This window comes from Neopsephotus bourkii, unplaced genomic scaffold, assembly GCF_033783945.1.
Source record: "Neopsephotus bourkii isolate Nb327-2 ecotype Australia unplaced genomic scaffold, CSIRO-AGI_Nbou_v1 NB_1358, whole genome shotgun sequence".
NCBI classification, from domain to species: Eukaryota; Metazoa; Chordata; class Aves; order Psittaciformes; family Psittacidae; genus Neopsephotus; species Neopsephotus bourkii.
In genome coordinates, this window is record NW_026901837.1 from 1767573 (window position 1) to 1783691 (window position 16119).

General features: G+C 40.0%; 1 protein-coding gene across 2 annotated transcripts in view; it reads left to right on the plus strand.

Moving 5' to 3' along the window:
• PRDM1 (PR/SET domain 1) overlaps positions 1 to 16119 on the plus strand; it is a 99946-nt gene that overhangs the window by 35802 nt on the left and 48025 nt on the right. The window contains exons 1-2 of one of the 2 annotated variants that reach the window (XM_061366748.1): positions 9122 to 9762; positions 10135 to 10206. The exons of the other annotated variant lie outside the window; for it this stretch is intronic. Of the exons in view, the coding sequence (XP_061222732.1) occupies positions 10183 to 10206 (24 nt within the window). The 5' untranslated portion in view covers positions 9122 to 9762; positions 10135 to 10182. Of the gene's footprint in view, positions 1 to 9121; positions 9763 to 10134; positions 10207 to 16119 lie in introns of those variants that run through there. 2 annotated transcript variants of the gene reach the window in all.

Genomic DNA, 16119 nt, shown 5'->3' on the forward strand with positions numbered 1-16119 from the left:
CCTAATGGCAATTAAGAAATGTTTTCATTTCCCAGGGAGAGGATTGCCAATGAAATCCCCCTCTCCCCCCCCCCCCCCCAGTCCCCATCCTGTGCCTTCTCTCTCTCCCTCCTCTTCCCCACACCCCAGCTCCTTCTTCCTTAGCCCAAGGCATCCAAAGCATTCCCTGTGTGTTTGAGTAGCATGCAGTGAGGAAGAAATGATTAAGCAGCTGAATGTTTGAAATCCAGCTAAATGCACCGATTATTATCTGCTTAGGGCTTTCTTATCTCGAACTGTGTGGTGCTTAATGGCAGGCCCATTGTTTTCAGCTCAAAGGTATTAATGAAGGAATCAGGGCAGCAGGCTGATGTCATAGGTGGCCGAAAGGTGACTTGCTGCACTGATTTCCCTTACTCCACCCCTTTGCAAGTCCCTTCCAACTAGTTCAGGAGAAGGGTTGGTATTTTTAGACGGGGGTGGGGGGGCTGGGTGGGAGGAACAAGCAGCCAGGTTGCATTTGTGTGTCTGGTAAAAGGATTGCAGAGGCTCCTAAATATCTGCTTAAAAGATGTACTCTCTTAGCTTCTGCTCTACTTTCTCACTTCATAAAGACCCTGAACTGCTGGCGCGGGTCTCAGTGTGAAAGCAGCCAGCCAGCCAGCCAGCCAGCCCACGGTCACACCTACCCTAGGCACTGCCCAGGCAGGCTACACTGTATATCCTGACCTAGATCCAAGGGAAGGCTTCCACTTGGTGTTTCTGATGTGAAGAAAGAGCTGTGAGTAAGTAGCTGCCCCTAAGGGTTACCTCATGAAGTGGATGCAGCCCCAAGATGATGTACGGCTTATGGAAGAGCATTTGTGGCCATGTATCAGTTGTCCTTCTTGTCACTCTTACGAATTAAATTACCTTTTTGGGGGGTTTTTTAAATGTACGTAGTTATTGGATGCAAAGTGGTGTATGTTGTGTGAAGAGAGACTCTCTGGGGTGGGATATTTTGACTGTTACATGGCACAGACAGGGAAAAAGGTGGAAGATTTAGAGTAATTTCATTGTCATTCTGTGTATTTTAATCATACATTTTTATTTCTGTAAATCTTTTTGTGACAGATTTAGTCTGACATTCCCTTCTTTTTTATGATAGACTTGAAAAACTTTGCTGCTTTTTTTTGACTTAAAGCCGAAGAATTAATAGTATTGCTCTATGCTGTGGCATCACGCTGCCTACAGAAATAATAAACACGAAATTTCATCAAGGTTGGTTTTTTTTAATGGACACAACTAAGAATTTGAAGGAAGATGTGTTAGCAGAAATTGAGTTGTGGAGCTTTCGTGATATATGGAAGAATAAAAGAAAAATAGCTTTAGACAGTGGTGTCAGAAGGTAGCAGGTAAAGAGTTCTATGTGCATACATACCCAAGCAGGTCTCAAACAAGAATAAAAAACAGTGCCTTTTTTTTTTTCTCCCTTATTTTAATGAGACAGCCTTTTTGTGTAATATATAATTTAATTGGAGTCTTTGTGACTGCAGTTAAAATTCATGTTTTTTGCTAGCATGTGATTATGAAGTTAAGGATTTCCATCTTACCTAAATGAATGAGTGAAGAGTTTACTCCTTTTCCTTATTTTTGATTGGTTTTGTTTATTTTTCTCCATTTCAGTTTAGTTTGGTCTGCTGAACGTAGAATAGCTTTCACTGCTCACTGGAGTATTTTGTGCCTGTTTGAAGGAGCTGTAAATAGTCCACTAGCAAAGGCTAGACCTCAGAGAAAGCAGAGGCAGAAGCAGAGTGCTACTGAATACCCATACTTGCAGCAAAGCCAACTGCTCTCATGATGAGTAAGATTTGCTTGACATCAAATCATCAAACATGCAAATGTTCCCTTCAGATTTGTTCTTTTTCCGGGGGGGTGGGGGTCACGCACCCCCAAACTGTGTACCACTAGATTTTTTTAATTGGTTTTTTTTTTTCCTGCTTACTTGCTTATGGTCGGGTGTTTCTATGCCGTTAGAAATGCAATCAGCTGGCATTCTGAGGGGAAGACTGGTGAACTTCTAAAAGTGTTAGCTGAGGTGCACCAAAAGTGTTGAGTGAACTGACCGGCACTTCCAGTCTGGTTCTCTCCCATCCCCCCTCCCTGTTTCTGTAGGTTCAGCAGTAAAAACCTATTGAAATGTGAGATTACCAAACTGAAGCAATCAGTCTGAAATGATTAAAGAAGATGACTATTCTTCAGATGACCAAAAGTCATCTTGTTCAGAGTTCCTTATCTTTGAGCTGCTATTTCACAACTGTTTCTGTCTCTCTAAGTGTGTATTTCCTGTTAAAATCTAAGAGTGCTTTACCTTGTATGTAAGCATGCATGTAGACACCATCACCAGTAGTTACAAGAAATGGGGTCTGTCTTTCCCCTAAAATTATGTTGAGATTTTTTAAAGGAAAAAGTGTTTGTTTATTTCTTCAGCAATTTAGCAGATTATGTGTCAAGCCCAGGGTGAAATTTTGTTTGCTGAACTTATCTTAAACCTCAGGAGGGGAGGAAGGTTCCGTTTAAAGGTCAAAGTGTTTCAGGGTTTCAGTTCAGTGTATTTTTTACCTTTAAAGTTTTCCCTTACCCCACCCAGACCTCGGACCTTAGAAGCTTTTCAGATGTCTGACACGTGTTCATCTTGTATTGAGAATTTTGAAACAACTCTACATTAAATCCCAGAATAGTTCAATATCCACATATGTGTTATTATCATTCACTGCACAAACATTGCTCTGGAAAGAAATTTGAGGTTAGGAGAGAATGCTGGAGCTGACAAAATTCAGATGCTAATGATAATTAATTTATGTAGTGGCAAAGATAGGTGCACTGCCAGGTGCTTTACGGGCAGATAAGATCTGGTTTCTGCTTCAGTGAGTTTATAATCTGAGGCCCTGGTGTTGCAAATAGTTATGCACATGAGTTATGCCACCAAGTGCAGTGACACTAGTCATGCATGTGAAGTTACTCACCTGTAGTGAGCCTATCTGTGTACAGTTTCAACTACATTAGCGTTTCAGTTGATTTTGTGGTGAGTCAGTAATTGTTTAGTGTGATAATTGACATTTAATAAGCTCTGCAAGTCAGAAGTTAAACGAAAGTGCAGGAGTCACCTTTCCTTAAGGGAACTGGAAACTGAGATTTTTCTGGCAGGTTTTTTAGAATGTAAGCAATCCATGTTGTATCTGGCACTTTCGTGTCATCACACTGGTTTAAATTATGGCTATTTGCTTACAAATCACATGGGAGAAAAAAAAAATCACCTAGTAATTGGAAGGGAAAAGTGCTATCCCCCTTCCTCATTTGTCGTGATGCTGATCTTGGGGCCACATTAAGAGTGTTTCCAGTGAAATTACTTTCGGGTCTGGGAAAATTTAATCAGCAGAGGCCTTGGTAGCTGTAAATTTGTGGCAGCAGTCCCTAATTCATCTTGTAATTCTATGACAGGATCTGAATTGCCCGTATTTGGCCAGGAATCACCTCAGTGGACAGTTAATGAAAGAGTAGAGGGAACTTGAAGGTCAGTTGCACTGAATTCTTTTTTCTTCCTGGATGTGTCTTTTTTATTGCAACCTCTCTTCCTTTGTATAATTTATTAAACAAAGCCCTTTTTTGTTTCCTGCAAAGGCAAGTCTATCCCTCTTTATCTACCTTTTTTCCTTGCAGCATTTATAAAATAGCCCCAGAAGTGTCAAAATAGATGTTTCTGTTGAAATTACTAGACAGAATTACACTCTGTGCAATTTGTATTTCTTCTCCAAGCATGGTGATGCAGATAAAACTGCAACCAGGTATGTATTTGGGAGTGGAACTAGAACATCAACATGTAAGTCTAATCTCAGTACAGTGCAAAGATTTTATTTATTGGCTCAAGCTCAGAATAAATTAATGAGAACCTCAGAAAACCACGGGACTCTAACCAAAATAGTGCCAGAAAATACATCTGGGTCTGCTGAACTCAAACTAACCAGATAAGGTGGAATAGGTTTTGTTTATTGAAGCACTATAGTAAATAGGTGCTGACTTAGCAAAACACAGGATTTCCTTAAGACATTTATAACATAACAGATATTTTGAAAATAAAATGGAAAAAATAAAAACAGAGTGGGGCATGGAATAAAAATAGCAATGGCTTTTTCTTTTCCTTGTTTCCCCTTATTTAATAAAATAAGTGCTTTTTAACACTATTTTATCTTTTGCAGGATCTTTTCTTTCTTGGGAGGACATCCTTGCCTCTTGTTTTATCTAATTCACTCTCTCCTTTAGAGTACCTTAATTTTATCTCTCTAGCTTATTGCCCCACCCTTTTTGCCTCATTTTCCTATCCTTTTCCTATAGACTTCCCCCCCCTTCATTTTGACTTATGTTCCAAATGCAGCATCTTCCCACCTCAGTTCCTTTGCCTGTTCAGCCTGTGTCAGAAAAAAATTTGTAGGGCTCACCATCATTTGACACTTCAGGCTAAAGTGTTTTGAATAACCACTCTGGATTCAGAGGGAAAGGAAGTGTTGGTAGGTGAAGTGATGTCTTCACAGCACCTGAGCTCTTAGCATCCTTTCAGTCACAAGATCACTGCTAGTTCCTCTCAGGTTGAATTCAGAATCCTTTGCAAGGTATTTTGGAAGCTTCATATACTGTTAGATTAAACCTATAAGGAGTGGGAGAAATGGGAGATAGAAAAGGGGATAAAGAAGTTCACTTTGTGCCTGGTGGACTTACAAGGAAAATAAAATAAGACTATTTAGAGATGAGTTATTTTTTTCAAGTACATTTAGTTTAAACGAGCAGTACGAATTACCTGCATTTTTATGGTTATCATTCAGTGAAGGATGAACTTTCTTTAACTACAGTACAATGAGCTTTTCTGTTTGTAACCTTAGGATATTATGTCACTTTTTAATATGCTTCTGAAGCATGTGTCCATTGGACTAGCTCTGATACAGCAGTGGTTATTACTGACTGCAGGGCCAGCTACTTAGCGTGCACTACCTGCGTCTTTATGGGTGATGGGACTTCTCCTGTGGATGGTGTGACTGTGACCACTTGTCATTTACCAGCACCAGGGGTTTTCCAGCTTCAGCACTTCTGCAGGTCCCAAATACGGTATGGGAAGCAAAATTATGCCTTCTAACTTGGTTGTACTGTTGGGCCTGTGCAGACAAGAGGGGGTTTTGCCCATACTGAACCCTTTGAAAATGGTGCCAACACAGTCTCAGTCAGGTCTTGTGGAACAAAAGTGGTCTTTGTTCTTGCACAAACCAATGTAGGGAGCAAGGTGGTCTCTCACAGTATTAGCAACAGTGCATTTCTACATGTGCTGGTATGAGAAGCTACTCTGAGAAGGTTGATTGGAAGTGATTAGGACTGGTTTACATCTTGATTTTGCATATTTCTGTTTAAATCAGGATAACTGGTTGTATTTGAAATGCTGGAGTTGGCAGTAACTTCAGAATGACAACATTGCTTGAAGGAGGACATGAAAATCTTCTGTTTGTTTGTAGAAGACTATTGTTAATATAATTGGGTGTCAAGCTTCAAAAACCATCATATGCTATGTGTTTATAAAGTACTTTTATTAATGGTGTAAAAAATGCAGTAACAACCCAAGAAACTTCTCATTGTGAGAGGAGAAAAATATTAGTGCCTTTCTCAACAGGGTTTCTTTTCACAAGGGGTTCCTCTATGAAACACTAATCAAGTCCATTCAGAAGGGCCCTAATTAATTTAATTAAAATCTGTCAGATGAAACTGATTAGCCTGACATCCAGCCTGGCAGGAGGAAGGAGGCTGGTACACGAGTTGTAACTGTGTTGAGGTGGGTTTGCTGTCTCCAGTCAGAGATGTATGGCCACTGCGGTGATCAAAGCTGTCTTTCATTGTCGTCAGAATAAATGTTATGGCTCCCTCAGGCAAGTGATCCAGTTTCTTTTTGTTAGGAAATATTTTATACCTCCACAGCCCCAGCAGCTGAGGAGGGGACAGCAGGTACATGGCTCCATGTGTGACTGAAGGGGATCACCAGGTGACCTTTCCTACCCTTATGACAATGGGTTCACAGATTAAATATTTTTCATCCCTTCACCATCCTCTGTGTTAGCCTTTGGCCATGACCACTGCCATACAGGCAGGAGAGAGACAAAGGCCATGTTGACAGAGGTGCATGTTGATGGTAAGCATAGGTATTACTGCAGCAGAGCTTTCCAGGGAATGGTGTGTCCACATGGGGCATCTTCCTTTTGAGGACTGAACTGAGGTGGAAGCAGGCTCTGCTGTCTGGCTCTCTGGTTCTGTTTGGACATGCTCATCCAAAATATCAGGAGCTACCTTAACCTAGTAGGCTGCTTCATCCTACAGCTGCTAATAATGATGTGTGGTTTCTATGGCAAACATCAGGGCAGCCAATGCAATCTGTGTCTCTAGTCCTTTCTACTTCCCCTACTCCACACATGTACTTAAGGAGTATCTCTCATCTTCAAAGCTTTTTTTTATAAACACTTTTATCCATCATTATAGTGGGATGGATCCATCAAAAGGGTAATAGCTAGTAAATACTCAGGTTTTTAGGCTTCAATCCTGCAGGCAGTTGTGCAGATGTTTTAGCTTTATGTACCATAAGTAAGGCTTCAGTGGAACCATTCACAGTGCCTGAAGTTAAGCATATGTGTAAGTTAGGAACTGCGAAGATTAAATAGCATTCCTGTTTGCTAGAAATCAAAAGGTAGATGAAAACAGTGGACTCAGCTACAGAGAAACAGCAGTTCCAGAAGGAAGAGAGCAACAGTGGCTGACACAAAAGATTTGCCAGTGCCAGTGCCAGGTCTTAGTTTGTGGGAAGGACTCTTCTGGCAAAGTGCTAGTGGGCCAGTTTCTCCGAAGGTAAAAGTCATCTGAGGCGTCCAGATACATGAAGGCATCTTTCTACAGTTTAGTGGGGTATATACAATTTTAGTACTTTGCCTTGTCCAGACTTTGCCATTGAAATGATAGAGGTGCAATGTTGGAAGAAACAGAATGTAAGTTTCATCTATAGATATTTTTTTTCTGACTTGCAGCTTCCCAATAGTTTTTGTCCATGCCAGTTCTGTTGATCCTTGAAGCAGGCAAGGTAGCTTTAGCTTGAACAGTGAGCCTGCAGTAAAAAGCGTATGTTTGGTCCGTTTAGGATTTTGCCACTGGAGAAGCATGCTTTATGGAATGATTCAGGGTCCTAAGGTAGGGCGGACAAATACGTAAGAAAATGAGCCCCAAGCCAATATACTTGTCCTTTTTGAAATAATGTTTTGCCATCTGTACTGTCTTTGCCTGAGCTTAGATGTGTAGGCACATTTTCCCCTGCCAAGGGCTTCTTTGATCCTGATCTTCTATTATCTGCATGGTGGCCCAACGATCCAATCATGATGAGACCTTTTTGCAAGGGAGTATATTACACAGTGTCTGCATGGTCTCTGTTGATGATGACAAAGCTCTAGCAGTTTTTTCCTAGGGGAGCACCAGTCTTTTTTTCTTCCTGCTTTTACCTTAGAGTCCCTTCCCAGATAACTTCCCAATTTCTTCATTATTTTTGTCTTAAAATAATAAAAAACTGAATTCTGTTCAACTGTACTCATTAAATTAAACCCTGCTCTCAGTTTTATTTTATCCTTAATCATCAGGTACGTAGCTCAAAAAACTTCAAGATTCCAGTCACCTAACTGCATGAGTGGTTGATTCAATACACTGCTATAAGGCATGTTTGTAGATACAAGTTGGCAAGAAGAAGGAATTTTTAAGAGATAAGTCTTAGTAGGATTGTATAAAATTGGTCTCTCCTGTAAGACAACTTTACTACTTGAATTAAATTGGTTTTATTTTTTCTTCATCTTTTCCTTTCAGCTAACCTAATATTTATGATGAAGTAGCACTGGATGTTATTGATCTATTTTTTTCTTCCTGGCTCCTAGGTCACAGTTTAGGCCCTAGTTCAGCAAAGTACTTAAGAAGAGGCTTATCTTTAAGCACATGTTCAAGTCTCAGGAGTAAATGAGAATTAAGCAAATACTTAAGTACTTTACTGAACAGGGATAGAATTAAGCACATAGTTGAATGTTTTGCTGAATCAGGGCCTTAAAATTAAAAATTAATCTTATTTGTGCTACAAAGATTGAAAAGCTAGGCACTAGATCTGGATCTTGAATTAATATAAACGAGGAAGAGGGTAGCGCCAACTGTCACAAGAAGAAGGGTGTATAGGTGTGAAAATGCAGTAAAGCTGGGGTAGTTAAAACTGTGGGTGAGACATAGGAGAAATGTGTTCAGCTCCTAGACTGAACACATTTAGACTAAATTACTGGAGATTGACAATCCCTGGGCTTCAGTCCTGGTGTTGGTGAGCCCTGGCATGCATACAAAGCCCTAAAACATTAATAGCTACCATGCTAAGTCTAAAGTTGCAGGAGAAGGGGCTTAATCTTTCTAAGCCTCAATACATACTGTTTGTCCTGTGAAGTGAAGGTAATGCCACTTCCCTTTTTTCGCTTTGTGTCTCCCTTCTCTATCTGATTGCATACTCTTTGAGGTGGTGAGGTTTCTTTCTACGCCTTTAAGTGATGCCTGGCACAGTGCTTTTGCTTGTGGCTTCTAGATGGTTTTGTAATAAAAGTCCATAATAATAAACCTCATGGTTTGGTCTTAACAAAATCATTTGTGTGACATGACAGAGTATTGTTGCAGCTAAAGTTTTTGTCAAGATTAGGTTAATACAAAGTCATGGCAGGACTAAGTAGCTTTCTGAGCAGCATGAGTAACTGGAGGGGAAAAAAAAGATTTGAAGAAGCATGGTAACTTTCCACTATTCTTTTTGGAATAAAAGCTGCTGCTTTCAGCCTCTAGAGTGGAGCATGTTACAGGTGAATGTGGAGGGACGTTTGTTGAATTTGTGAACATCTTATGTGAGTTTTCAGTGCCCCTGAGTTCCTTTTGAGCAGTTTTTGGTATCAGTAATAAACATGTGAGTTGTGTAAGTGGTGTGTATGACAGCCACTGTCTGACGAATGTGAAGCTGGTGCCCAAGGCTGGCTCTGTGTTCATGGTGACGTTCTGTGTTGAGGCTGTGTTGGGGAAGTGGGTGTTATTCTTCAGTGGTGCTTAGAGAAGACTGACTGCCCCAAGTGCTCCTCTTAAGCTAAACTTCATTTAAGGATACCTTAACAAGCATGCATAGTGAGTGTAATACGACCTGTATGGGTGCTAGCTAATGGTTAACCCGCGCTGTTGAACCTGTGCTTCTCATACAAACTCTTATCAGTGTGGGATGAGCTGTCTTACTTCTGCAGAGAGGCATGCCCAGGTTGGAGATTAATGCTTTCTTAGGAGTAGAAGACAGCAGGAGGGCTTTCACTGCCGGCTCAAACAGGGAAGGGAAGGCAGGCATCAAGTTGCTAAAGCTGCTATTTTCAAATAAAGACAGAAGGGAAAGAGGGTAGTGGGCTCTCTGAGTATGTCCTGAAGTTCATAGGGTGGCTGACCTCGACTCAGCTGTTACTTTGATTTTGTAAGTGACTGTTGTGTGAACAGGTGCTCGATGCAGTATAAAGCTGCTCAGGATTGTTGGCGTAACTTTGCTTTCAAGCTTTGAGAAAGGGGAGAAAAATAGGCAAGATCATGCTTTATGGAGGAGGTTACCATGTGGAAATACTCTGTATGGTGAAGGAAGGGGCAAGATAGTGCTGAAACTTTGAGCTTTCTGTGCAAGGCAAAAACCTGATGGACCAGGTGAGTCAAAACTGGATCTTGCTTATATGCTGGGGGCTTTGAAAACTGTGGAAATTGCTTGTCATAAGGCATATGGGATAACAGTTGTGTTTTCTGAACTTCTGCAAAGGCAAAAATTTACATTTTGTATATGGGAGAGACCTCTCATGCAAGCATAGTTCTTACAGTGAGTAATAGCATTGCATAAATGGTTTGAGTTAGTATCTTTAATGCAAACAGTTCTTAAACTGTTAGAAAAATGCTGGTTCTGAATGAGTGGGTTTTTTTTTTTTCACAGCTATGGGCAGAGTAAGTTGGTATTTCAGGTTTTTGATCATTACTAGTTGGAGATGCATTAAGTACGTCGGAAATTGTCTGTGATTATTTTTTCAGACTAGCTTTCCTCGCTTGATGAATTAAGCAACCTACCTCTGCAAACAAATGAGATTGTTAGCTTTGAATAAGGTAATGGATTTATAACTGTATAGCATCTATTGCTCACAGTAAAAGCTTCTGTTCAGGACAGAAGTTTAGAATTTGATGCATTTAAGGTATTTTTATTGACCAGGTAAAAATTCTTTGTTAAAACATTGCTGGGCATTCAACTCCCTTTTCCTTTAGGCTATCCTTGCACTGGTGTAAGTACATTTAATTCACTTAAGTTCCCTGTGACTTACAGCAAAAAACATAAAGTGATGAGAGAATTAAAAGATAACTTTTATGTTGTTTATTAACAGCGTACTTCATTTGGCTTTGGTTGCACAAAAGCTTTGTCAATTAAGTTAATAGTGAATGTCACTTTCTGGTTAACACATTATGGAATCCTTTAGAGTACATAATAACTATTATAAGAATCTTTCGTTCACAAACTAAAATACATAGCCATAAATATTTTCCTATTTATTTTTTTTAAGTTATTGTCAAAGAACAAAACCTTAATTTGTAGCCCTTAAAATATATTTTTCTTGGCAGACTTACTCATGCCTGAGTATGGTTTGATATGGTAATTCAATCCATTTATAATGAAGAATTAAATAAAAATGAAGATATTTTAAACAGATCAGCAAAATATTGACAGGTCTGTAACATGAATGATACAGGTTTGTGCATTCTCCAGTCACTTTTTTTCATGGGCAGAAAAATCATACTTGGGCAATTTTTATGAATTATTTCATTAACTGGAGAAAGTTTAAGATTATAAATATTTTTTTTAATGAATCTGAAATGAGGAATGTGGGATGAGAGGCTGGTTTTGGACTCTGTGTTAAAAATGCATTAGCTATTAATTAGCTATTAGCTACTTAAATTCCTTTTAAGCATAGCAAAGTTAAAAATATTTATCTCCTTAATATCTTTCGGATTAAAGTAGTAAAGTCTCAAATGTACTTTATGAATGCACGCTTCAGGGTTGGTTTTTTTTGTTTTGTTTCAATAACATACATTTTGCGGAGACTTTATGAGTTCCAGTGCACCTTCCAAATATTGACAGTGCCGGGGCTGGATGGAAAGTTCAGACCAACTCTTGAACCTCCTCCTGTTGGTTCTACAGACTGTCTGGAGTCCAAAGGTTATGAACTGCTTGTAAACTGTCTCCAGAATAAAAGCCTGTGTGCCAGGACATCAGTGCTGGTATTGTGTTCTCTATTCTTTTCCTAATTTGCAGTTTCTCCTCACCCTGCCCCCGTGGATTCTCAATGGCGTGAATTGCTTCAGTCTATTTAATTCAGAGAGGCTATGCTAATCACTGTCAACTGAAAGCCTGTCCTGAGAGCCCCAGACTTTTTAGAGATGTTAATTTGCTTAGTACTACAAAACGGGGGGGGGGCCCCCCCCCCAGTAGTTCGAAATTGTCCACTCCTGAGGCACAGACATTCAGCAAGTTCTTTAAGTGAGTATATAGCTTTTAATGGTACTGGTTTAAAAGAATTACTTATTTTAAAATTAAGCACCACATACACCATGAAGCAACTGATGTAATTTGTTAGCTGGAAAGGGTCCCCCTGCAGCATTTTTCTCTGTTGGGTCTAGCAACATATAAAGATTAACATTTGCGCTCAGTATAGTCTGCAGGATTGACCCAGTGACTCCTGAATTCAACAGAAGTCTTACTGTGAACCCGAATGTACATTTGCTTTGCTTAGCTCTGCAAGATGTGCGTAATCAAATCAAATGGTTTCGTGCTAAATGAAATGAGACCATTTGTGTCCTTAAGCATGAGGCACTAACGGACTGCTGGACCTACAGGTGTTCCAGAGTGGATGTGGAGCTCTGTGGGGGTAGGTACTTGGAGGAGAATCTTCAAGCTTGAGTTAGGTGCTGAGGCTCACTGGGAGAAGATAATGTTCAGGAGATGATTCCCAGGAGCCAGTAAGCGCAACCGGAAGCATTCCAAGTTCATTGAACAGTATTCAACAGTATGATCTGTGCATTTTTGCAAAGTGGAGGATGGGACATAGTCCAACCCCATTCTCCCCCAGTAAACTGAACTGCCTGTCTGTGCCTTGGATATCCTTTGAAGATCCAGGCTCTGCTTCTCAGGCAGAAGTGCAAAATGGTAGATCTCCTCAACATTGTTATATTTGGTTCCAAATGAACGTTTTTGTTTAAAGCCCTTTTCCAAACAAATACCTTTGCTAGAGAGACAGGAAGCTTTCCACAGACAAACACTGTATATATTTTACTCCCAAATGTGATAAATTACATCTGGTTTAGTTCATTAAGAAAACTTCAGCGGGGAAATGCAATTTCACATCGTTGTGTAAGCATAACGAATAATACTTATCTCCTGTGACTGGTTTGTTGGGTGGTGTTTTTTTTTCAGACATGAAAATTCTGGTAAATGTATCTAATTAGTGTAAAGATTTAAAAAGCCCACACATACTTTCCCCCTTCATCAGCGTGTGGTTTTTTAGTTAGTAACAGGCTATGTAGAATTAAAGTGATCAAAGATACAATGAAGGCAATTTATGTGAGTCTTTAACATTGAATCGATGTTCAGTGATCAGCTTAAACTTGTTGCTTTATTCACCAGAAGTAACTTTTTTTCAATAGTTTTTACAGCAAACTTTGTTATATTACATTTTTTCATACCCTTCATTGCCAGTATGAAGATCATTGAGATAGTTTGTCTCAATGATAAATCATTTTACAAGGCTTTGAATATTCTTAACTCTTAGTGAAATAATCCCAAATTTAGTGTGGTAAACACTTTCAAGAAATAGGCCCGCTGACTTGTAATCTGCAGGTCTGTTTTGTACAGCATGCAGTTTCCAAGTACTCGGTATCTCTTGTGCTGCATAACCCATATCGCAGGCATGGCTATCTAATCTTGTGGCAGGTGAGAACCTGTAATTTGCGTGGTGTCTTATCGAAATACAGAAAACTGATGGGAAAACAGTGGTGATTAATCCGTATTTGGCCTGTACAGTCGTAATTCTGTTTTTAAAAATTGGCAGCAAGGAATGAATGATCTCTGGAGCTGTTAAGATAGCAGGTTGTGTGGTGCAAAGGCAAGCTGCACGGGGCACTATTGCCCCTCACTCTCGCAGGGCCAAGCATCCCTCCCGCACTCACCAAGATCTGTTTGTCCAGTGAGGCAAGAGTTTGCTAATTAAACAGTTCACAGCGGTGTTTGGGGCAGAACCTGTGGACATTTAACCAATTGAACAATTTATTGCTGTAATTGAAGGGGTTAGCTGGTGTTTATTAACTAGCCTTCCTGTCACGTTTGAATGGCCGGACTAACCCTTGGTCCCTGACTTGTTTTCAAGTATCTCGCCAGTGGTGTTAGCACTGCAGTTGTCACTCTTAAGACTGCTGCTTCAAGGCCAAAACTTTACTTATCCCCCTTTTGCAAATTCAGCAACATTATTGCACTTTTTTTTTTTTTTCCCCTTGCAGGAGCAAATGTTTTATTACAAATTAAGTACTGTCCCTTTAGAGAAAAAAGAAGGGTTTATCTTAGACAAGAAATGAATTGGGATGATTAGGAAATTTCAGCAAACCAGTTCTGGCTTGAAAATGGGTGTTAGGCTTTGTTGTCTCAGCATAGCTCTAGTTTATTTTCTTTTTTACAATCATGGTCACCCCTGCTTTCTCCATCGTCATTAAAGCAGTTTAGGATAAAGTCATCATTGCAGTAGCGTGCAGCAGGGCTTCCAGTCAAACTGCTGAGGCCACAAGGTTTGGGCCACAAATCTGTTCAGGCGAACAATGAGTCCTGATGGTGATAACAGGCTGCTTCTTCCCCTTACCCATGAAAGCTTCTATAACTAGAACTAATTGGCTGTTCTTAAAGTGCTGTTAGCAGGGGATATTAATCTATGTCTGACAGGTGTGAAAATGTGTTTCATTGAGTCCATTCAAAAGACACCCTATCCGATCAACCATAGGAGAAGCCTGAAGCAGCTGTGTATAAATTTGCAAGGCTTTAGTTTGTTGGAACTGAAGAGCCCACTTTTATTAATCGCATTTAAGTCAGATGACATTAACTCCCAACAGAAATGGATGGGAGGAAGTTCACTTAATACTAACATAATACTTGGTATTGCTTCCATCACTGGGAAAGGAAATACTTGGTTTTGCCTTCATTTGGATACAGGAAGAAAAGGGAAGAGTTTGGGTTTTTTTTCTTAAATATTTTAATTAGGAAGATAGGTCTGACTTATTTTGCAGTAAGGATCATTCAGGATTGTCCCCCTCCAGGTCACTTCTAGTAGAGTTTGATAATCTCCATTTGTAATGTTTGATACTTTCATCATTTAGTTGTTCTTAATCCAAATAGGCACAGCACACAGCAGTGACTTTTAAAAGGTGTTGCCAGCATTGGCATCAGCTGTGCAGGTAAATGATACTGATGTAGCAATCTGCAATGAAGTTTCAGGAGTTGTTTAAGGAACTTGGGCCAGACACATCACTACTAGTTCAGCTTCTTTACAGCAGGTATGAATGGGCACAGCCCAATGCACCTGCAGTGATTTATACGTGTCCCAAGATCCTGAATTCAACAGACATATTGTAGGATGTCGAAAGGGTTCTGGCTGAATCTGCAGGTAGCTGCTTGTGCTTCCGCTTGGAACGAGGTAAGGAAGTTTGGTTTTCCTTTTTTAATTAAAAGGGGTGTTGACAATGTAAGGCTAAAAAGACAAAGCCTATCCCAAAGACCTGATTCTGTTTTACATAAAATACATGCATTGTAAGAGTGAGAAATTGCTTGACGGTGGCTTTGGTACTGCAAACAATGTATGTTCATGAGTGTGCACATGCATGTATAGTGCTCAGTCAGTTAGAATTTTCTTCAGGGGTGGAAAAGTGTGGTTTGTTTTATTATGTACAGTCTGCTCTGACAAATGTATGCATAATGCTTTACTAGTTCATCCTTCTGGAAGTATCTGAATATCTAGACCACCTGATACTTCTCAGAAGATCTCCTGGAAAAGATGAGTCTAGAAGAGGCCTCCCACTCAGCCCAGTCTCCTGATGAGGAATGCAACTTCATAAAAAATCATTTTACTAATGAAAAAGGCCTGTCTTACCAAGGGTAGGATTTTTTGCCCCACCACTGTGACAGAAAAGCACTTCTCAGAAGAAAGAACTTCTGACCCAAACATGCTCAGGTCAGTTCTGTTTTTCTATGAAAATATTCAGCTGAAAAAGCTCAAGAAATAGGTCCTTGCTATTTACCCCATGACATATTTATAGAGCCCAACCATATACTTTCCCAGCCTGAGCAAAGGCAGAAAGCAAGAAAGATCATGTTTGTGTTGCATAATAGAACAAGGTTCATCAGTATAGGCAGTGATTAAGGTAGCCTTAGAAACAATGTAAGTATGCCCCTAGACTTAAATTTGTGTGCCTTTCTGAACTGTAAGGCTTATTAACTTAGCTGCTAATGTATCTGCATTTCTGTCTTGATTAAGCGATGCCCCTCCTGGCACTACATTCTTCCAGGATGGAGGCTTGAAGCTGGTTCTGTGGAGGATGCTGCATGGCATAGATGCGCTCTTTTGTGTCTTTTCTAAGAAAGGCTCTGCATGTTCTAACCCGTTGCCATCTGAATTGATCTTGATTCAACACAGATGACCAGCATAGGAAATGACACCCTTCTTCCAGAGCAATAGCAAAGTTTGTAATTTCTTTGGAACCCATTGCCCTTCCATCAAGACATCTGAATTTTCCAGGTGATTTGTAGGTTTAGTGTTCAATTCCTGATTTAAGAGGGCAAGGCATTCTTGGTTACTGTAGATAGTGCAAACAATGCAAGAGAAATGAGGGTCTTGTGATTGAGAAAAAGGTCTGTGATTCAGAACGCGTGGGTTCAGCTCCTGTCCCTACTGTCTACTTTCAGTGAAGCCTTGGGGAAGTTATTTGATCTCTTCC